The 22,980-nt window shown below is 44.5% G+C and overlaps 1 protein-coding gene across 1 annotated transcript in view; it reads right to left on the reverse strand.

Annotated features, from left to right (window-relative positions):
• Positions 1-22,980, reverse strand: part of TACR3 (tachykinin receptor 3) — a 113,399-nt gene that overhangs the window by 2,233 nt on the left and 88,186 nt on the right. The window contains exon 4 of the mRNA XM_090034785.1: positions 4,067-4,263. Coding sequence (XP_089890911.1) covers positions 4,067-4,263 — 197 coding nt within the window. The remainder of the gene's footprint in view (positions 1-4,066; positions 4,264-22,980) is intronic.

Below are 22,980 nucleotides of genomic sequence, written 5' to 3' on the forward strand. Positions count from 1 at the left end.
TTATCATCTTTTTTGATACCAGATTCATCTGAGGTACCAATATTCATACAATGCTGTATGAATTGAGCTGAAGAAACTCCAACTAGCAGATTGTAACTCCTAACTCCATGAATACTATATAAAGCTTTAGGATTTTTCCGGATTTGAGTTTGAGGCACAGAATATGTCATCAGTAGTTCAGTCTTATGCGTAGTGAAAATATGATTTATTTTTGGCTTCAGAATTAAGAAGATTTTTATGGGTTGCAAAATTCTTTGTTCTTCTGATCCAGTTGAGCATTGTGCAGGACTATGATGCCTTAAAGTCACATCAGTTTGTTGTGAGTAAGATTTTTTATAAGTCTGTTAGTCACATTCTGAAGATATAAAGTTCAGGTGTTACAACAACATTTATTCAGAATGTACTAGAACTGATGTTTTCCTGCTTTCTGCTTTTCTAGCCTTTTAAACATGTGCATACTAGCTAAAATCTAGGCCTCAGTGAAATCTATGGAGCTGGCAATTTGGGACAGGGTTTCATCTGTTAGCTGTAAGTGCCTACTATTTCAGTATGGTTATTCTTTATATCAGGGGTGGGCAATTATTTCGGGTGGAGGGCCACTTACTGAGTTTTGGCAAGCCATCAAGGGCTGCATGACAGGCAGCCAGGGGCAGATAAATATTAATTTTCAACATTTTCTAGGGGCCCTGTGGCCTGGGTAGAATTGCCTGGCGGGCCACATCTGGCCCACGGGCTGCATTTTGCCATCCCTGCTTTATATCTTTTTTGGAGTTACTTTACACCTCTGAGAATAATCATACAGAGTCACTTGACTGGCATTTAATGGCTGTGAGTGAGAAAAATACATTCTCCCCTGACCTGGGTGGAAGACTTCAGTTGTGCACTCTGTTATAAATCCTAGTAGATTCTGCCCCTTTTACTTAAATTAGATTACAACTGATAGATGATGGATAATCAACTTGCTAAATGACAGAATTACATTCATTAGCTTCTGCAATCATTTTAAATATCTGCATAAATATTGTAGGAATTACACTTGCCTCTTGACACACTTTAAAAAGAGATTTTAAAATAATCAAAAAATGCTTACTCAATATTGACTTGTATACTGATTTAATTTGTAAATTGTGCCATTGCCCTTTGATGGCTTGCTTTCACTGATAGAAAAGGAAACCATGAGAAATGAATCAATAAGTAAAGCAGATGCACTATGTGCAGAGAGGTGTCATAGCACATACTCTGGATGTTATATATATTTAGACTATAGACAGGTGTTACATTTGTTCTGGGAGAAAAGCCTTTTTCCCAGTGCAAAAAAAAGAACATACTGCCCTTCAAGGAGGTTTTTTTTGCAGAAGACAACTGGCTTTTCTGCAAGAAATATCACTTCTGACCAAGAAGATCTCTTTCCCTTAACTTGAATAGCTGTACACTTTTCTGAGGTGGTAAAAACCACCGGAAGTCTAGAGTCCTCTGTTCTCCCTCCCCACCTCCCAAGGGGGTGCATGGCTACCCAGGATGCACAGAAAGAACCCAGGCTTCTAGGGCACAACTGGGCCACCAATTTCCACCTGGGTGATGAGGACAATGTCTGTGTTTTGTGCAATTCCTCCTTCCCTGGAGTGATGAAAAGTAGGCGCTATGCACCCAGGGTCCCCAATTTCATCATCACTGATGTCATTGCCTCCCCACCCCCTCAATCCTCATCAGGTGCCTGACCTACCCGCTCCAGCCCTGGCCTGTGAGGCCCTATGTGGGGCAGCTGGGCTTCCGGAAGGAGCACTTCAACTATGGACCAGGCCTGGCACATGTGAGCACATGCCATGTGGGGATGGTGGAGAGGGCAAGCCCACTGCTAATGTGTGGGGCCCCAGCCCTGCACTTGTGGCAAACTGTCTAGATCTGTGAAGCCCTGGCCAAATGCCTTTTTACCTGTGTGGACCAGGACCTCTCCTCAGATAAGTTAGGCCAGAGGGCTTCAAGTGCCCACACCCTGGTTCTGGGCCATGGGTCTCCTGCCAAGGGCTCCTCTAGCCCTGAGTCATGGGTACCAGTGCCCACAACCTAGGCTGCCTGCACACCATTCCCCTTCCCTTCTCCCTCCCCAACTGTAAGCAGTTGCAAAATAGCAGCTGACCCATATTTAGCACTTGTTCACTTGAATCTTTGACAATATGCAAGAGTGCCACTCTGGGTGGGGAGGCCGGAGGAGGGGTGGTGGTGAACAGGGAGCTGCAAAACCCCATGGGTTGCTGGCAGAATGTGACCTACCATGAGTCTTGATGGGATCTGGTACAGATGTATGTTATGGTGCTCTAACCTACAGTGCTGAAGCCTGATACCACATCCATCCAGGGTTATCTTAGACTGGGATCTGCCCTTTTTACAGTGCTCTATGTGCCTTGATCATCTGTTCTGTTACAGTTGCAGAGTGTTTTCTGAAACCTACCACACAATAAATGTAACTTCTGTACCTGGCCTCCAAGAGCCCTGTGAAGACGCTACTGCTGCTGCTTGAAAACTCCAGGGGTGGAGTTCCTGGACTGGCCAGGCAGCTGTGCTAGTGCCCCCCCTCCTCACTCCTCCCCCTATCAGTGAACAGATGTGGACCACCCCTGTGGCTTAATTCATAGTTGGTTTCCTCAAGACAGATCAAATCGGGGCCAAGCAGCAGATTGACTGGATGGGGGGGGAGGGGGGGACTCTGGGTGGTTCCAGCCCTGTGTACACCTGCTTTGTGCTTCATGTACCCCTCCAGGTCACCCTGGAGCTAAGCATGAAGCAGAGGCCATTCTCCCATGTGTGGAACTATCCTGGAGCTACAGGGCAATACAAAACCAGGGAGAATGCCCCCACAACCTGTCCTGCCCATCAGTGGATTGGCAGGACCAGGCAGAGAGCATTCTCCCATGGTTGGAACAATTTGGTACAGTTGCAGCCAGAGGCACGTGCGTCTTTCTGCCCTGTGCACCCTTTGGGTTACCCTGATGTTGTGCCTGGACTCGGGGGCACTCTCCAGCAGCTAGAAGTGTTTTGTGGGTGCAGGATAGTTCTAGCTGCAGGTGCATCTCCCTGCTGCCCTGTGCATAGTTCCAACTGATCCCCAAACTGTGCATGGCGGGGGGTAGTGGAAGGATTCTTCCACAGCCAGAACCATCCTGCAGCAGAGCTCCAGTAGTTTCTGGGGCACTGGGGATGGGTTTAGCCAGGGGGGAAATTCCCTCTCTTTCACTTTATAGAAATTCTTAGCCCTGGAAGTGAGTGTCTGTCCATACTGTCATACTCTGATGGTGCTATATGATCCAGTTAAAGTGAGTCTTATGCTCATGCAGAGTTCCCTAAAACAATCCAGTGGCCTGACTTAAGCTCATTTTAGCACCCACAAAATTCAGATGAAGTTAGTTGCAAGTGTTATGCCTTTGTGAGGCAGGATGGAGATGTTTGAGTATTCAGACTAGATCTCCAGACTAGATAGGATTTAATAAAGAATAGTAAGGATGTAAACATCCATTTTATTATCTTGTTATAGGTCTCTGAGTATAATAGAAATATCACAATAGGAAGTAAAACACTCCTGGGAGAGAATTGTTTTAAATTACATGGAGCTAGCATCATAAAATTATGCTATAGCTTAGCAGCAGTGATTAGTCATTCAACCCACACATTGCAGTGTACGTGATAGACAAAAGCCTTAACTTACATTTAGTGTATATTACACAATTAGGCCCCTCATGTGTAAACCCTCAAGTGCAACTTTCCCTGATAGTATCAGGAATTCTGCATGTAGAACCTGGTAGGACTGGGATCCCAAGGCTAAACGTAGCTTTCATATTGGGAGAGCACTTCCTCAGATTTAGGAAAATCACTGTGTTCACTGTGTTCAAAAATACATTTGGCTCTTTGATATGAACACTGAATAGAAACCTAAAGGAAGCTTTTACCTCACAAGATTCTCCCTTGCCCCTTTTTTCATTAAAAATCCTTATATTAAAGTTAACATTATTTGCCTTTTCACACTCAAACCATTTATATTCTAAGATGCATGCAATTAATAATTCACTCTTACCTCTTATTAAGACAACAGTAGATAATAGGATTATACATCGTGGAGCTCATGGCAAGCCAAAAGCTGGCTAGGTATATTTGCTGAATGTATTTCCAACGATTTAACTGTTGGTAGATCCCAGTAATGATGAAGTAAATGTGGTAGGGCAGCCAACAGACTGCAAATGTCAACACGACAACAATCATCATTTTTACTACCTGAAAAAAGGAAGTAACATGTATTTTTAATATATGCTATACCACGCAGAATTCTTGTTTTTAATTTTTTTTTCTATATTAGCATGTTTGGTTACAGAACAGCCTTCTCCTAAATAATAACATAAGACACATTTGTAGTATTATCCATATTGGCTATCATAAAAACTTAACTGTTGAAACTCAAACTCCTACAATATTATTATTGTCTTTTGCATTTAATCATGAAATAAGGCTTTCAAATTTTTCCATTTAGCCACTGCACCTTGGCCTTTATGCCCTAAAGCCTTTTATATGAAAGAGATTTCAATGCTTTAGGCAAACAGATATATTTCTGGGCCCTTAGACCAGAAAAAAGGAGTTGAACAAGCAGTGGTCAATAATAGATACCCACTAGTGGCAACCTCCATTTCCTGTTTAGTTTCAGATGGCACATATTCAATCATTTCATTGGCTGGTGATCATTCTTACATTCTCTTCCCTGGTTTTAGGTGTCATTTTAGCTTCCAACTCATGGTAAAAGGCAACTGCAGAAAGTCTTTGTTTGGCAAGAAATGTAAGAATTAAGCATAAAGCAAAAATGTGTAGAGCTGCCACCTTGCCCTCCTCAGCTAGAGAACTTACTAGCACAGCCACCACTTCTCAACATAGAATGTGAGACATTATCATTTGTGTGCGTGTGTGTGAGAAAGGCGAACTAGTTTGGTTAGGTTTGAAGTACTGTCCGCTGGCTGCGGGTGTGTATGCAGAACAGACACTAACAACTCTACGCTGGGAAGTAGGTCTGTGCGAGGCTTCAGACCATGCTTTGGATCCAGAGAAGCTTTGGATGTTTCAGCGTCTAAAGCAACATCTCTGGATCGAAGTGCTGGCTTTGTTAGGCTTCCTGAAGTGGTTTGGAGCTTCCAGACCACTTTGGAAAAGCTTCGGATCCACCTTGGAGATCCGGCTATAGGGTATAATGGAATATCTAAATCTTTGTTGTTTTTTGTCTGATTTGGATGAAACTTGCACAGATGGTAGCTTCTGCTGAGAGTATGAAGTCTGCTTGGTTTCAAGAAGATCGGTGCTAGGTACTGTATATTGAGCTGGTCTCTGAGTGAATCATGATTAATTGGTAACTGGTAACACAGTAGCTTAGCAGCCAGGCCTGCAGTAGCGCCCCCCACCTCCCGGTGCCTCAAGACAGACACAGTTGCACAAGCACCCATGAGTTTTGCCTGTCAGCAGCCAGAGGTGCAGGGCCCCAGAACCTAGAAGCCGTGCATCTATCTCCTTGACAGCTGGCAGGCTTCATGCCCGCAGCAGGGACCACCATGCTTGCAGTTTTCACCCTGCTGCACCTTAACTCACACAGTGTCACCCATGGCACGAGTTTTGCCTGTCAGCAGCTTGAGGTGCAGTTCCCCCCAAACCCCTGCACCGATCTTCTTGAAACTTGGCAGGCTTTGTGGCCTCAGCAGGGGCTACTACCCCTGCAGTTTTCACCCTCCCCACCCCCGTGGTGTAACACATACATGTGACATAAGTTTTGCTTTCAAGAATTTGGGGTACAGTTCCCCCCAAACCTCTGCACCGATCTTCTTGAAAGTTGGTCAGCTTCATGCTATTAGCAGAGACTACCACCCCTGCAAGTTCCATTCAAATCAGACAAAAAACAACAAAGTTATAGCTATTTCATTGATTCAGCCTGATAGAAGCAGGAACCCAGTCCAGAGCTCTGGATTGGATCCCTGGCATCTGAAGCTGGATCAATAGCTGCCTACTCACACAAGCCTACTGGGAAGTAATGGGCAATCTTAAGACAACATTTTCTATTTCAGTTATAACTGCCAAACTTTAAGTATCAGAATTCTTGACAGCAATTGTTGTCTCATCCTGAAGTTTCAGTTAACCTGTGCAAATTAAGTTCAGTAAACCTGTATACTCATTGGCTAGGTACAGACATTCAAAAAGCCTGAGACTGAATTGGTATAAGTTATGTGGCTTTCTATAAGTGGTGTAGTTTAGATTGGTAGGGGACAGAATCTTAGACTGGGTTCTACCATTTTTAAACCAGTCTGTGTGTGCCGAACTTCTGTTCTGTTACAGGTATAGACTGGTTTTTGATCACGTATACTGGTAGAAGTGTAATATCTGTACCTGGCCATTATGATACATTCTTTTAATTGTACTGTATTGCTTGTGTTGCTTACACAGATCAATTTTAATTGATTTTTTTGCAACCTGGTTCAAAGGTTATCTACTATCTGGAACAATTCTGTAAACAATTCTTGCATGCATACCAGCCTCTGGCTTCTTTACTGTTCATTCCATCCAGGAAGAGCACACACACCAGCTGCAGATGCTTTCTTAGCCTGATGGAGGATATTTATGCCCAAAAGCTTGCAAAGAAAAATTTCTCCAACTATTTGAGTTGGTCTAACAACAGATATCAGATTTACCCAAAGAACCTTGACTGTTTCCACAAAACACATACTCACTCTCAAGGTGCATTTTTCTATGCAAACAGCAAATATAAGAACAACCTCTAATTAAGTACTTTTCATAAGTAGTTCTGAAATCACTTTGTAAAGGATTATTTCCCTTTAAGGGAAGAGGCATAGAGCCATACATTGATTTACCACATTGAAAATGCTTTGCGACAGTATATTTTTATCTGTAGATACATATATGAGTGTTTCTAAGATACAAACTTCTGCCTCCACTTTCTGGGGGGAAAACAAAGAGTATACATTGCAATATTGGATGAATAAATTTCACCAGGCAACACTGTTACATATATCTGAAACAATGCCAGACATAATGTGTTTGCTAAACACAGTATTTTGTCAGTTTGGATATTTTCCACTCCTCTGGGCAAAATTTTCAGTTGTTTATCTTTTATGGATTTATGCCTGCATCTGCATTTTGTATAACTTAGTAGACTTGCCATATAGCTTCACCACAGTACTTCAGCAAATAATCCCCTGATTTTCAGAGCAGTCCTAGCCTCTAGTTTTGCAATCATATGTTATGCCTGTGAGTACAAATAAAAATTGCAGGTACATTGCAAAGCATTTTAATGGCTAATTATTTGCAATGGCAAATTAATTACCTATGTATCTGACAATAAATATATAAAATAAGGGAGATGGATTTTTTTCAGGAGATATTTTTTATTGGGCCGACTGTGTAATTGGGAGAAAGATCTTAAATAAGCTTTCTGGCACAGAAGCTTGTCTAAACTCTCCCCCAGCTATACAGTTGATTGAATAAAAGGTATCACCCCCCAAAAAATCATTGACTCCCACATCTTTCCTGGACCACCATGGTTACAACATCCCTCCAACACTTTATAAAATAAGAAATGTGTGGAAATAGTCCTGAATCCTGAGGCCAAAGGTGAAAATTAGACTGCTAATCCTTATAATCTAAAGAGTCAACTCATTAGTTATAGGGAACATTCCAACTACAGAGTGATTGAGAATTGAGGCAGCACAGATTTCCAGTGGTTTAATCTCACTGAAAACTGTGATATTTATACCCTAGAATTCCAGGATGAGCTATGAGAGTAACATCACAGGTTTTCAGTGCTAGTATCACTAAAATGTGTTAACAACACTTTTAAGAGAGGGTAGTCTCACTGTTTCTAACACCTAAACTGTTACAAGTAGGTAAATGCACATCGCTTTAAAGGGCTAGTCAAGCAGTTCCTTGGGGCTTGCAAAATAGATTATTTAAAGGTCTCTTTAAATAAAGACAAGGTAGCTAGACTGTGGTAAATAGCACCCCCTTTCTCCTCCCCAAAATGGAAAGAAAACCCCACTTGGAGTCAAACTAAAATGGGCATTTTTCATTTTCACTTTAATTTTTCATTTCAGTGAGATAAAAATACCACCAGATATTCTCTATGGGTCAACCCAAAATGAAATGTTCACCCTGAAATAAAATATTTCATTACATTTTCAGGTTCCATGTCTCATTTTTTAAAATCCACTATGTGGCAAATACCTTTGTTTAATGTCTTCATAGTCTAGTTGCCTGCCACTACAAAATCAGACAATGAAACACATGATGATTTTTGACATTCAGTTGTTTTGTTCAGTACCAAAGACCAAACTACCTAAAAGTCAGAAAGTCTGTTTTCCCCCCTTTTCCTATCAAGAGTAAGTCCATTAGAATGAATGAATATACATTAGAATGTGCATGTTTCACAGGAGGTATTTTCTAGGTAGCATTAGAATTTTGCTGGAAATTTGTAAAGTAGGCTTATTTTAGCAAGAAAAATAAAGCTCAACTGTATACATTTATTTTTCAAGAGACAGGGCCTGCTTTTCAAGAAAAGCTTACTTGGTTTAAAATTGCTTTTACTTGTTCTGAATTTTGCATATTTACAGTTTAAAAATGAAGTGTATATTTTTGCCTGGGAGAATGGGGATGGAGATGTTAGGCAGAATACAGGGCAGGGTGGCACTTTATAGACTAACTCTAAAATATGTAAGCCTTCATAGGCAACAATTTATTTCATTAGATGCCGTGCTGTCAGAGTACAAAATAACGTTTATGATGCAAGTCAGCACTTATCTGCGAAATGGATGGATGTAACAGGGGGTCTTCCTGGGGCCAGTTAGATGTTGGCCCACCCACCAGTTTCTCAGCTAACCCCCCACCTTTCTCTCCTGCCACGCCTTGATGGAAAAATGATTAAGATGTTATTCAGGCAGAAGGCTGGCCATTTAAGACCCTGATGATGAGGGGTGATATCCCCAGCTCCAAACCTTTCCCTATACTGTGGCCCATGCCTCGCTGATGGCATCCCAGGCAGCTAAGCTTACCTGTAACCTGTATCCCTCTCAAGCTGTGGTCCCCTCTCTGGGACCTTTGGTTCCCCCTTAAACTCTGGGCCCATCCTTTGGCTAGTCAGAATCTTGAGTCTCTTGCTCTGGGCATCTATCATGGTGAGTCCCGGCCCTTTTGATCCCCCTTGGGTCCTGGCCCCAGCATGGATCAGTTCGAGGGTCCATCCAGTCAGGTCTCAGCCACCTGCCTTCTCTCCCTCCCAACTCCACTGGATCAAGTGAGCCTTAGGCCTCTCAAAGACCTCAGAGGTCTGGGCTTTCCCCAGCCAGGACTGTGCTGGGGCTGGAGATTATCAGATGCCTCCTACCTACCTTTCACCAGGGAGGTTTGCAGTCCTGGCATTTCCTGGGCTGCCACACCACTGGCAGTCCCACCAGGCCTCCCTACCCTGGCAAGGTGCAGTTTTAGGTCATGCCCAGGACCTGAGGCCTCCTCCATCCCCATAGCCCCAGCCCATATACCTCCAAGTTGTTTCTGGCACAAGGAGCTCATCAGGGAGGTTTTTACCCTTGGGTTGGTCTTCAAACTGCTCCCTTCAGCATGGAGAGCTGGGTATTAAATGGCCACCCTCATCAGGCACCTGCCATCTCCCTGACCTAGGCTTCAAAGTGGCAGGCACCAAGAGTGCCCTGCCACAATGGACTTATAATTGAATATGGTACTAAATCTTCTAATTCAGCTGCAAATGTATTCTGGCTAGGGGCAAATCCAGACAGGGTGCAGAGGTGTGACTGCACCCTCACTTTCTGACTGGACTGCACTATGGGATTCTAAGGGGACTTTTTGAAGGTCCCCAAAGTATGTAAGAATCCCCCCTACCCACCTTCACTGCCATGCTCAATGGCATGTCTAGTCCCCTTCCCTTTCCTGCTGCTGCTGTCCCCACTGTCCAGGGGATGGAGAAGCTTCAAATCCACTCTTGCCCACTCCAAACAGGCCAAATGGGGGTGGGGATTAGCTGGGAATGGCTATGATGGAGTAGGTGAGTAGGTTACAGTGAGAAAAGAAATAAATTGGAACATTTCCTAAGAAAAAAAGACTATGTACAAGTGACCCTCTATATAATGTTGGCTTGGTTTTGCTTTTCACATCCTTTCTTTTTGCATATGTGGCAAACTGATTAAAGAATGAAATATGACAAAGGCAAGAAGTAGGTGCAAGCAAAACTTGCATATTAAGAAGCTAGATAAGAAACTGAAATATACCATTTGCCAAAAGGGCAAGTATATACACTCTGTCTACCCTGTATTTATTTTAGCTAACAAAGTTCAAACTGTCCTCATTCAGTGCTGAATATATGTATAAAAGACTATGTGGCACAAAAACCCACCGTGTGATAATTTTCAGCTCTCTTGTTCAGTTCAAACAAATGTTAGATATTTCTGTCTTCAGTAGTGACAGGTCACTATGCGTGGGACCTAAATGTAGGGTTTATATGTGTAGTGCAACTTAGTCTATCTCTGTATAAATCCTGTAAAAAGAATCCTCACAAATCACACACCACTGGTTATGACATATCATCCTTTCCTCAAACAAGTATGGAAAATCCTCAAAAAATTGCAACCCATACTAGAAAGAGACCCTATTCTTAAAGAGACCTTCCCAGAACCACCCATCCTAGCCTTCAAACAAGTACTGAACCTCATTAACCTCATCACCAGAAGCAAACTTCCTCAGGCCCAGAACACACCAAATGGATCCAGACTATGCTATGACAAGAAATGCAAAACCTGCCAACACATCTCCACCCCCCCCACCAATTACTACATCCTACAACAGAGCCATCAGCATTCCTGGATCTTACAGCTGAACCTCCAGAAATGTAATATACCTCATCCAATGCACCAAATGCCCTGATGGAAAATAGGTAGGAGAGACCAAACAACAACTGCACACCAAAATAAATGCACACCGGAAATCTATCAAAGACAAGAAAACCCAATTACCTGTGGGGGCACATTTCTCACAAGAAGATCACTCTCTCTCCAACCTCTCATTTCTAGTCCTCAAAGGGAACTTACAAACCACTTCCCAGAGACGAGCTTATGAACTTCACTTCATCAACCTCCTGGATGCTAAAAATCATGGGCTAAATATAGACATTGGATTTATGAAACACTATAACCTGCCTGACATCTGATTCCCCAGGTACTTCTCCCCCTTATCCACCCCACCCAGCCTGTCTCTTACCCACTGACTCCTCAATTTACTTCTTCGCTGACTCCCTGTCTTGTAGGGCTGTGCAAAACTTCGACTTAATATTTGACTTGACATATTCAACCTTGAAATGTGGAAGTCAAGTCGAATAGCAGCTGGTCAAATAGCTGTCGAATCGAATACCGGAAGTCGAATATTAACAGCGCGAGTCAAATATTAACAGCATGGGTCGAATATTCGACATGGGTCGAATATTCAACTTGCCTATACTGGATTCCCTGGGGGGGGGAGGGATGGGCAGGGAAATGAAAGTAAGGGGAGGGAGGGGGAGGGGGGAAGGAGTGCTTTCATGACTGACGTGTGGCTGGACAGTGACCTGTCATCATTCTCTGAGGTCCCTTCCAATTTCAGTGCTCTGGGGGAGGGCCAGAGAAAATGCAGAAAAGGCAGCAGTTTTTTCAGCTCCCTGCTTTCTGCCCTGGGGTCAGTTTCTGAGCTGCTGGTGTTCTCCAGCACCTCCGCGTCAGACCATGACGGCTGGAAGCCCTGACCTTCAACAGATTCCCTGCTTGCAGTGCTAGCAACAGGGATTTCTCAGAACTTGGTGCTTTTATTTTATAACTACCTTTCATATTAGTCTATGCTTATATTGGATAGGGTTAGTAGTAGCCTAGGATCTATTTTATATATAGGAATTTAGTTTATATATATATATATTTTATACAACATTCATTCTTTCCACCACACCAATACTTCTCAATATATTATCTACACACACAAACACATTTACATAACATCCAGAAATCTAATCCGTGGTGCACAGCACACTTACAGGTTCCAGTTTACATATGAAGGAACACATTATGAAGCAGGGTGGAAAGGCAAGTGACCACACTGGCCAGCCTGCACAAAAGGGAGCAAGGGGGTTGCAAGCGGGAGAGCTGCAGTTTCTCCCCACACCAAACTCAGCTGCAACTTCTTTCCTCCTGCTACAAGGGATGAGGCTGCTACCAGCAATAAAGAGAGGGGAGCAGCAGTGCCACCAGAGCCACTGCCTGTGCCTGAGACTCTCTCATGTCCAGACACAGCAGCCACAACCTCTCCCACCATAACTGCAACCAGCACAGCAGCGTGCTCCACCCCATGTCACCGCCAATGCTGAGCCTTCCCACGCCAGAGGAAGAGCTGGCGCTGGATCTGCATCTCAGTGCCCTGGCAAGGGAAGTTCTGGGGAAGGAGGGGGAATCAGATGAGTTTGTACTCGACACCCCTCAGGTTTTTTTTCCTTTCAAGCCACAAGGTCTTTTCCAGAAGGCACTTCAGAAGGTCCCTCTGTACAGGTGAAGGCAAGCGGCTCAGCTGAGTCCGCTCTTTCTCTTGCTGTGCCTCTGAGAGTTCAGCAGCATCCACAGATGCACCAGCACACCAGAGGGAAAGGCCTAGTACTAGCATGGTCTGGGATCATTATGAGCTGGCAGATGATCCCGCGTTTGCTATCTGTGTGCACTGCCGAGCCAAAATCAGCCGAGGCAAGGGAACAAAGTGCATGACCACCTTGGGGATGCTGAATCATCTCCGCAGGTACCACCCCTTTGCCACAGGAATGGCCCCCGCTTGCTCCACAGCCCCATCCCCCACAGCAGAGGCAGGGCACCCTGGAACATTGGGGGCAAAAGGGACCAGTTGCAAATGCAAGCAAGGTCACCTAGACCATTGGGGAGATATTGCTCTGGATGGCCAGCCCTTTACCTTTGTTGAGCGGCCAGGGTTCAGGCCACTCCTGGCACTGCTGGCTCCATCCTACCAGGTGCCCGCATGCACCACCTTCAGCAGGACGGTGGTGCCCTCCCTATATGAAGCATGCAAGGAGCACTTGAGGTAGGAGCTGTACAAGGCAGGTCCGCAGGTGACTGAACACTTCACCTTGGACATCTGGAGCAGCCAGGGTGGAGATCATGTGTACCTCTCCCTCACAGGGCACTGGTGTGGCCAGTCAGGCCGTCGGTAGGCTCTCCTTCATGCCAAGGTGATGGATGAGTCCCACACAGCAGCAGAGATAAGGGGGCCATGAACTGCATGGTGCGGGGGTAGCTGGGTGTTGGGCAGGCTGAGCTCACCCACGGCTTCATGGTCACCAACAATGGAGCCAATATGGTCAAGGCAGTCCATGATACCAATTTTGCTGGTATTCGCTGTGTGGCACACAATTTACATCTGATTGTGAGGGATGCCTTGGAGGGGGACAGGGCTGCTGGTGATGGCGCCAGCAACACCAGCAGGCTTGTTTCCAGATGCAAAGGTGGCAGGCTATTTCTACCAGAGCATCAAGGGGGGCAAGATGCTGCAGGACAAAGAAGCAGAGCTAAATGTCCCGCAGCACAAAATCATGCAGGATGAGGAGACTCAGTGGAACTCCAGACACCTGATGCTCGAGAGGCCGGTGGAGTAACAGAAGGCTATCCATGAGCTGGCCTTGCTTGGGGAGATTGGGATCAGCGGCCCCCTGACCACAGCTGAGTGGGATGCCATCTCCCAGATCTTGCTGGTCCTCAAGCCCTTCCTCGAGGCCACTGAGACTCTCAGTGCTGCTTTCCTCAGCCAGGTGGTGCCCATAGTGAAGGAGCTCCACAGCCAAATGGAGAGCTTCCTGGGGGCCAATGTTCCTGGCTGGGGCAGGCCACTGTCACCAGATGTGCAGGCACTGGTGAGGCGGCTGAAGGAGAGCCTTAGGAAAAGGCTTGAACCCTTGGGGTCCAACACAGTGCATATGCTGGCCACCATCTGTGACCCAAGGGTGAAGGGCACCATATGTGGCAGCGAGACACTGAGTCACTGGAGAGACGCACTTATTAAGAAAGTGATGGAGGCGGAACGGCGGAGGCAGGGGGAAGTGGGACAGGGGGATCCACTGCCTGAACCCATCCTGCCATCCACGAGCCAGGCTTCCCCTCCACCACACGTGCTGCCAATATGGGCTAAGGTCATGGCAAACATTAGGGGGTCCAAACCCACCAGACCCCAGACCTCCCACTGCTGGGAGTCCCCAAGCTCCAGGTGCAGACGGAGTGAATGCCATCCTCCTCACTCCGTCTGTATCACGAGTTTTGTCTGTCAGTAGCCTAAGGTGCAGTTTCCCCCAAACCCCTGCACCTATCACTGTGAAAGTTGGCAGGCTTTGTGGGCTCCTCAGGAGCTACCATTCCAGCAAGTGTGAGCTCCCTGTGACTTTGCACACAGAAGTTACAGGCGGTTTACTCTCAAGAATTTGGGGTGTGGTTTCTCTGCACCCCCTGGACCTATCAGGTTGAAAGTTGGTATGCTTTGTGGGCTCCTCAGGAGCTACCAATCCTGCAAGGTTCATCAAGATCAGACAAGAAATGCCAAAGTTATAACCTGCTTCAACCTTCCCCATTATAGCCTATGGGGAAGTCGAAGCAGCTCGAATATTTGACCGAGCTTCAACCTCGAGTCCAAGCGGACCCGCTTCAACTCAAAGCAGACAGCAAATCGAAGTGGGACCCGGTTTAATATTCGCCATAGCTGTCGAATTGAATATTACCTGCTCTGCACAGCCCTACTGTCTTGTATGCATACCAGCCCAGCCTTTGGCTTCTTTACTTTTCATTCCATCCAGGAAGAGTACACATCAAATGCAGAAACTTTCTCAGCCTGACAAAGGGTTTTTGAACCTGAAAGCTTGCTTAAAAATTGTTTTCCAACTATTGAAGTTGGTCTAATAAAAGATATCAGATTCACCCAAAGAACCTTGTCTGCCTACATCCTTGGACCAACACAGCTACTAGCTACACCCCTGTAAAAAGAAGGAAATTCTGTGTGAGCTTGAGCACAGAGCTAAACTAGAGCACAGGAAAGGGAATACAACAGTGCTTGTCTATAACATGCCTCAGATTTTGTATTTTAGGAAAATATCTCAGCTGCAGAGGAAGTGTCTTAATAATACTGGTTGCTCAAATCATTCAGCCTCAGACAAAGTTTATGGATTGGGCCATACAGAATTTAATGTACTTTGTTCCTTTTTAATACTTCTGTTTTGTTCCTTTTGGCTATACCACCATTTTGAGTGGCTTTACCTTTTTATTCTGTGTTTGGCCTGTGGATTAATGGGAGCTTCCTTGTATGAAGCCAGCAAGCCAGCAAAGCACTCAATTCACTTTTTGTAATCTCTAGCTCCAGAGCCACCACAAATCACTCAGGGACCTATGTATCAGCAACCTGACAATTCCCCTAATGTGCAGTAATTCTCTGGATAAACATAGAGTTTTTGCAGTGTTTTACACTCTCCCATCTGGTGAGTGGTGGACCATGCGGCTTGGGGAAAAGGATGCAGCATCTGTGCCAGGCTATCTATGCTCTATGCTTCACATTTCTGAAGTGTCTGGGCCTTCAAGCAGCTGGGCATGCTGTAAAGGAGGCCTGAATCTGTTTGTATGGTGGGTTGGAAGACCTTTTTTCCCATGAAAATGTTGATTTTTTTTGTTTCATCCAAAATTTTCAGCAGAAAATTTTGACTTTTCAGTGAAATATAAAAAACCTAAAACCAAAACTTTTTGATCTGATGCCATTTTGGGTTTATCAATACTTCCTGCAGACATTTCTCACAAGAAATGTTGCCCATGAAAACCCAATTTTCTGTTGAAAAACAGTTTTGACAGAAATATTTTGACCAGACCTACCTGTGAACTCCTTTGTTCCCTTTAGCTATTCTCTTCTCATGGCTGAGTACATGGTACTTCCTCTTGTGTGAGAAGCTTGCAAAAAGATAAAATAAATAACATGGATTTCCTGTCAATAAAATCCATGTTGGATACCTTACTTAGTGGTAGTCTCATAGAGCTCCAGCTCTGAGGGAACCCTTACTTAGAAGGAGCTGCTGCAGATTACTCTTAAGATTGCAGCTGTGTAAAATCATAAAATCCAGTATGAAATCAGAACTCGTGGTAGAGGAGATATCTTTTATTAGACCACCTAGATTGTAGGATGCTTGTGCCCGAAAGCTTGCAAATAAAGATTTTTTTTTTGCAAAAATCTAGTTGGTTTAATAAAAGATATCACCTCTACCATGAGTACTGATTCCTTTGCCTGTAGACCAATATGGCTACAACCTGGATGCCTAAAATCCAGTACAGATATTATTTATAGATAATCCTGGGGTAGTAGTCATGATTTCTCACAAAAGGTGTAGACCATATAAAAATGAGTTAAGCCCTGAACTTTGCATTCTTTCTTGCTTATGTCTTTCCCTGCTTCACAAGTGGCAGTTTCTCATTAGTGAATGGTACACAACAATGGGGAAAAACTATCTGAAAACATTAATGTTTCAAAAAGAACAAAACATTTTATTTTTGTCAGGGGGAGGGGAGCCTAAGATGGTGGATCTGTGGAAAGTTTTACACATTTCAGGTGACAGCCCTTTCTTGAAAGGGCCAGGGCCCTGGGACCCCCATGTACTCGACACCTCTGTTTAGAGTTGTGCAAAAGATTAATGCTGTGAGAAAGTGTTTCTTTTTGAGGTCAGACTTTACAGGACCACCTGCCTCTAGAAACATTTAATGCTGTTTGCAGAAATGAACAGGACTGAAAGGATTCTACTAAACCTACAAAGAGCAGTCCTTAGAGGTTTCCTGGTTTTTGTTTTTGCTTGAATTAAATGGGGTTAGAAATGGATGGAAAAATTAACCTAACTGGGTTAGATGTAGCATGCTGCGGAGGGACTTTTCATGAGCATGAGAAAGTTTTGTAAAATTCCATGGTAAGGCTTTCATTTACTCAGGGTTTGATAGTACTTCATATCTTTGCAAAACAATTATAGCAAGAATCCCAACTACACAGTTGGTTCAATAAAAGAAATTACCTTAAAAAATTATTGCCTATAACAAGAATCTCAGGCAGGGGAAAAAAATTTTCTCCACTCTGCAGTTCTTTATTGCCTTTCTTCAGTGAACCTCCAAGCTCAGTGATATCCTGTGTAACGTTATTAATTTGGATGCAGTCAATCCTTATTTACACATATGTAAGAATGAATCAAACCAATGTTTTAAAGACCATATATTTGTAGGTTTGTTTTTTTTATTTAGGTACAGTAAAGGGCAACAAAGTTTACAGCCTCAAGATTTCTAAATAACAGCTTTTTCAAAGCAAAAATATGTAATGTGTATTTTTGTTGCTGCTTGGTCTCCTAATTAGATTATAATCTTTTGGTTGTTACTGAAGTCTACCAATGACATTTTTGTCTGGAGCATTTTCTGACTGATGTAACAAGTACCTTTTAAGGCAGGGGTTTTCAACCTTTTTTAGTAAGTGTACCCCTGATGGCCGGATGCCGAACGAGGGTGGTGGTGGCGCACAGCTGGACGCAGAGCAGCAGCAGTGCTGGGTGGTAGGAAGTGGCAGCAGCTGCCACATGTGAGCTTCCCTTCCCCCTTGCATTTGGCCAGCGGGGTGGCACCTGCGCGGCCCACAGAGGGGCACTGCTGCCTTCCCCTCCTTGGCCCATGTACCCCCTAGGGGCCTCCCAAGTCCCCCTGGGGGTACACATACCTCCAGTTGACAACCCCCATGTTAAGGTATTAGGGACCTTTAAATCTTGATTTCTCATCACCTTATTTAGTAAATGTTTTTTACATTCAAAGTACCATAGTACATAGGAACAATCTTCAACAATCTTTACCTTCCAGTTTCATGTTAAAAACCCAGAAGAAAAATTATTTTGAAAAACAATTATAATTTATCCCAGGGTGAGCTGATAAAATGTAATGAGGCAAGGAGACTTTCAAATCCAGGGAAGTTTAAAACAAGGCTCCATATTATAAAGGAAAAAAATATCGCCTTTGGTTATGAAGGAGTATGTTAAAACCAAAAGGTTGATATGTCCTTCTTGCTTCTTTAATCAATGGATCATAAATAGTTAAATAGACTTACTAGATCTTCAAGCTAATTCTTCTCAGAGAAGGACATAATCCACTTGGAGATGAGTGGACTATTATTCAATTAAGCACCAGTGGCATGATAAAAGATACTAATAAATTTGACTGCTTTATTGCAGCTTATGCCTATTTGCTTTGTGACAGGAGAATGCAGGTAGGTTGGAGCTGCCCTTGCTCTCTTGACACCCTATGTAGGTACTCTGGAGGCTTGAGAGCCCTAATCCTGCACACACTCAGTAGGATCTGGATCCTTAAGCCCTTGGAGCATCTCTCTGGCTTTTCTTAGCTCCCACACTCCACAGCTGAGCTGGGACCCATGCTACCCCATGTTTCAGGTGGAGGCATGGGTCAGTGTGAGTCCTGATGGGGGAGGGGCATAGGAGCTGTGGATATTCTGACACTCCATGCCTTCTTGCCAGGATCTTCACTGGCCTATGCATCAGGCGGTGCAGATGCATACCTGGAGACATGGGGCACCAGGGATTCCCCAGCCCCTGTGCCAGGATCTATGCTGACTCATACCTCCATGGGACCTGCTGGGGGGCGGCAGCAAGGGACCTGGGGACTCATCCGTTGCCCTGTATTGGGCGGGGGCAATGCGGACAAGGGGTGATGTGTGTGTCACACAGTGAAGTGGATCAGCTTTAGCAGGACATATCCTGCCACAGTCAATCTGTTTCAGTTTGACAATGTCTGTTTCTACCTATAGTCTGATTTTCCTCCCCTGGCTCCTTAGAGCTGCCAGCCCTGTACTTACTGAAGGCTATTTCTTTTAGCAGTTTGCGATTGCCAACATACCCATTTTGCCTTTGCACTGGTCACCCAGGGTAGACCACCATTTTACACTTTCTCAGAAAATTAGTATTTAATGCCATTAAGTATCACCGGTAGTTGATGCAACTACTTTACTAACCCCAGGGGATTCATATCAGGATAATACTGGCTGTTGAAGTCAGTCACTGAGATTTTTTTTCTTATTTTCACAAATGCAGTGATTTTTTGTCTTAACTTTTTAGCCTGTAACAGCAATGATTTCCTGAGAATAGTAATGTGCGCAGGCTGTGAATGATAAAGAATTGTAGGTTTGAAAGCACAGATAAGACAGGTGCCAATTTCAGCACTTTACAAATTAGTTTGTTCTTCTGACTAACACATGTAAACTACTTTCTGCCAGTTTTTCTTTTTTTTTAATCTGTCTCTCCATACAATAGTCTCTTGCCAAAATGAAAAGTTCTTACTTTTAGAAAAAGATTTGGCTACTGGCCTTGCTAACCTATATTTCATTGATGCCCTCTGGATTTTCCTGGAGCTGGATTTACCTCTGAATTCTGCCAAACAAGAATGATCCAGTATGATTATTCATAATATTCTTCCAAATTAAACAAATGTACATAATTTTTCTTCCCATCTTGATAATTTGATATTGCTTAACTCTCATTTTTGTTTAAATGTCAGGAATTGGATCTATCCATAGTATATATAGAGAAATAAATCCAATAAACAAATAGCCCCCACCTCTCCCTGCCCCATGCCAAGTGGCATGGACTAAGAAATGAGTAAATCAAAACTTAGAGATGGAAAAGATCTATTAAGAAATTTTGTCTATCCCTTACCAATCCAGGATGGCAAGCTGTTTTCCAGAACTTTCTTGATTTATTTGAATGACAAGCAGAGATCACTTGCTTATCAGCTAAGGCGGTTGTATCTTTCAGTTCCTTTGCACTTGCTTGCTTTTTAAATGAAAAAAAAATCTTTCTAGTACTAAATTTCATACTTAATCCTTAATTGTGGACCAAATAAGTCTCACTGAATTACTTGTAACGGAAAGCTCAACATATAATTTAATTGGAAGCAAAAGGCCGAATATTTATATACCCTATTAAAGAAGTCATTTTTACTCAGCTGGCAGAATTTCCAGTTGTTACCTTCCTAGATGGAAAAAACATACTTTTCCTGATTTTCTACATGTGCACTGCTGCGGATCAAAAAACTCTGCAGCAGGATAGTACTTGTACATACAATATCCTCCTGAAAAGTTAATTAATTTACTCCAGCCAAATAGGGGTGCACATGTAGCCATGTGATGTTTCCTGCACAGATAATTAGTCAGCTGTGCAGTAAACATCTTGTGTAGCTGCTCCCAAGGTGTTCTGATCCCCACAGTGCTCTGCAAGAATACGTTTTATGCTAATCCTTGATTGAAATTTTCCTGTGTGCCATTTTACATAGGAATTTAGTTAAAGTGATGCATAGGTCTTGGGTTGGCCTCTTTGCAGGGGTGAATTTTACCTCTAGAAAGCAATGAAGGGTACAAATAGAAGTAATTGTGAATATGGAAATAAACCAATCTATGAACACACACACATGCACATGCACACGCATGCACACACACACACACGCTACAGCTGTAGAAATAGGGTTGTCAATATGTGTTCTCTAACAAGAGGAAGTACTCCATGGGGTGTGTCTAAACGAGATGCATTAATGCACCGTAGCATAGTTTACTGTGCAATAAGGGCACATGTTTACATGTGCACGTCCTTACTGCACAGTAAAAATGGCTAATCATGACTAAACTTGATACCTGCAAATGCAGGTATCAAATTTAGTTGTGATTAGTTAATGTGCAGTACTGCACATGTAGAGGCCATGCAGCACTAAGTTCAGAGCTGATCTGCCCAGCCACTAGGAGGTTGCCCTGAGCCCAGCCCCAGGGCTCCTGGCTGGGAGCCTCTCTTGGGCCAGGGCTGGGCTGCTCTCTGCATTCTGTGCCTTGGAGCACACTGCATAAAAGCTTGGTGGGTCCTGTGCAATCCCCAGGTCCACTGCAGGGCTCATGTGCCCTCCTCGGCAGAACACAGGCTGCCTCTGCCTGGCCTGTCCCTTTTGCAGAGCTGCTGCTTGGCCACAGGTGACCGTTGCAAAGGGCTGATATTCCCCAGGGCTGCTGGCTGGCTGTCTCTGGCAGCAGGGCCAACACTTGCTCCCTTCTGCTGCTCACCCCCAGCAGTGTCTCCTGTCCTTGCAGATCCTGTGGTGAAGTTTCTCTGTCACGTGGCTCCTAGTCCCTGGCTGTGCCCTTGTGGTGGGTGCTGCTAGTAGCTGTCCAGAGCTGGCATCACAGGGACACCTGTGCAGGGGCCCAGAGAGATGGCTTGGGACATCATGTCCTGGACTAGAGAAGAGGTTGGAGAACTTGTGATGCTCTGGGGTAGTGCTGAGGTGCTGAGGCAGTTTGAGCAGGGCCCTCGAACACCCACATCTATGAAGCCCTGTTAGGTGGCATGTGGGAATGAGGGCACTCCTGGTCAGTGCAGCAGTGCTGCATAAGGTCAAGGCCTTGCAGGCACAGTTGATGGCCATGACCAGTGGCAATCATCAGTCTGGTCAGGGCTTCAAGACCATGGCCTTTAAGCAGGAATTGATCTGGATTGATCTGCAAGTGTCACCGGCAGAGGTGGCCTGCCTGAGCCCCCAGATCTGTACTGAGCCCTTGGGCCTTCAGCACCCTGCCCTGCCCTCCACCCTGGCTGCTGCATCCATTGGCCACCCTGGAGGGTGAGGAGTGTGTGGGTGGCCAGGCAGGTGGGTTGGAGTGGGAAGTGCAGGAGGAGGAGGTCATCCAGGGCCTCCCGCACCTTTGGTGCCCTGGCCCTTGCTGGTGGGTGCACAGCTCTCCTGGGGCCTGGGAGGGATGGTACTGCTGGGGACATTAGCGTGGCCAGCAGGTGTGCAGGGCACTGGTCATCACTGTGGACACAGGGGCTGGGGCTGGGGCTGCTGCAGGGGCTGGAGCAGCCATGCCATGGGGAGGCAGGGTAGACACAGAGGGAGCTGCCGTGTGCTGCCCCTGCACTGGGCACATGGCCTCTGGGCAGGGAAGGGGCTGGCCAGGGATCAGAGGACAGAGTGGTCTTTTCAAGATCACTGCCAAGTGCTAGCAGCTTGATCTGGGCCCTGGAGGTCCTCCCAGTGGCCACAGGGGCACATGGCAGCGCTGGAAGGAGTTGGCACTAAATTTAGGGCCAAGCCTCTGCACATGTAGAAACCTGCCAGAAATCACTTAATGCACAGTAAATTTAGTCATGACTAATTACACATGTAGACGTACCCCATTATGCTTAAAAGGGGTAGGCTTAAAAGTAGTCTCTTAAGACGTTTTTAAGACACACTCCATTAGGTTTTTAAGATGCACCCCATTAGGTGTTTAGGATACATCCCATTAGGCCTAAAAGTAGCATACATATTTTGGTATTCTTGGATATGAGCAGGAACTGGGCCAGGGTAGTGGCCATAAAGACTGCTTTCTTTTGGATTTCTTCCTTTTCTGTTTATTCACTGGGAATAAATTATGACTGGATTTATAAGTGATTTATATAATTAGAAACCACTGTAGTGTTTACCATATTTCTCTGTCACTTTTGGCATAAAAACAGCCTAGACAAGAACAATGGTGTCATTTAATTTATAGTTTGAAAAGCTATAGTTTCTTCTCTATCCTTTGGAGGGAAATAAAACTGCATTGCCTGAAGATGAAAGGTATTTCTCTTTGAGAGTATTTTTTCAAACTGCATGTCATTATGCTTCTTGCAAAGCAGCTAGACTTATTCTTTACTGCCATCATAATTATGCATTTGCAAAAGTACTAACCTCTTTTCTTTAAATGATTGGAGTAAAGGGCTTATTACTGCAGAAGCAAAAATGAAAATAAAAGGTATAAGCTCTATTCTCATTTAAATGTAGTTAAAAGTAAATTAATAATGTCAATGATGTCTCA

This window comes from Crocodylus siamensis, chromosome 2 (assembly GCF_052110815.1).
Source record: "Crocodylus siamensis isolate JL-2025a chromosome 2, ASM5211081v1, whole genome shotgun sequence".
Lineage (NCBI taxonomy): Eukaryota > Metazoa > Chordata > Crocodylia > Crocodylidae > Crocodylus > Crocodylus siamensis.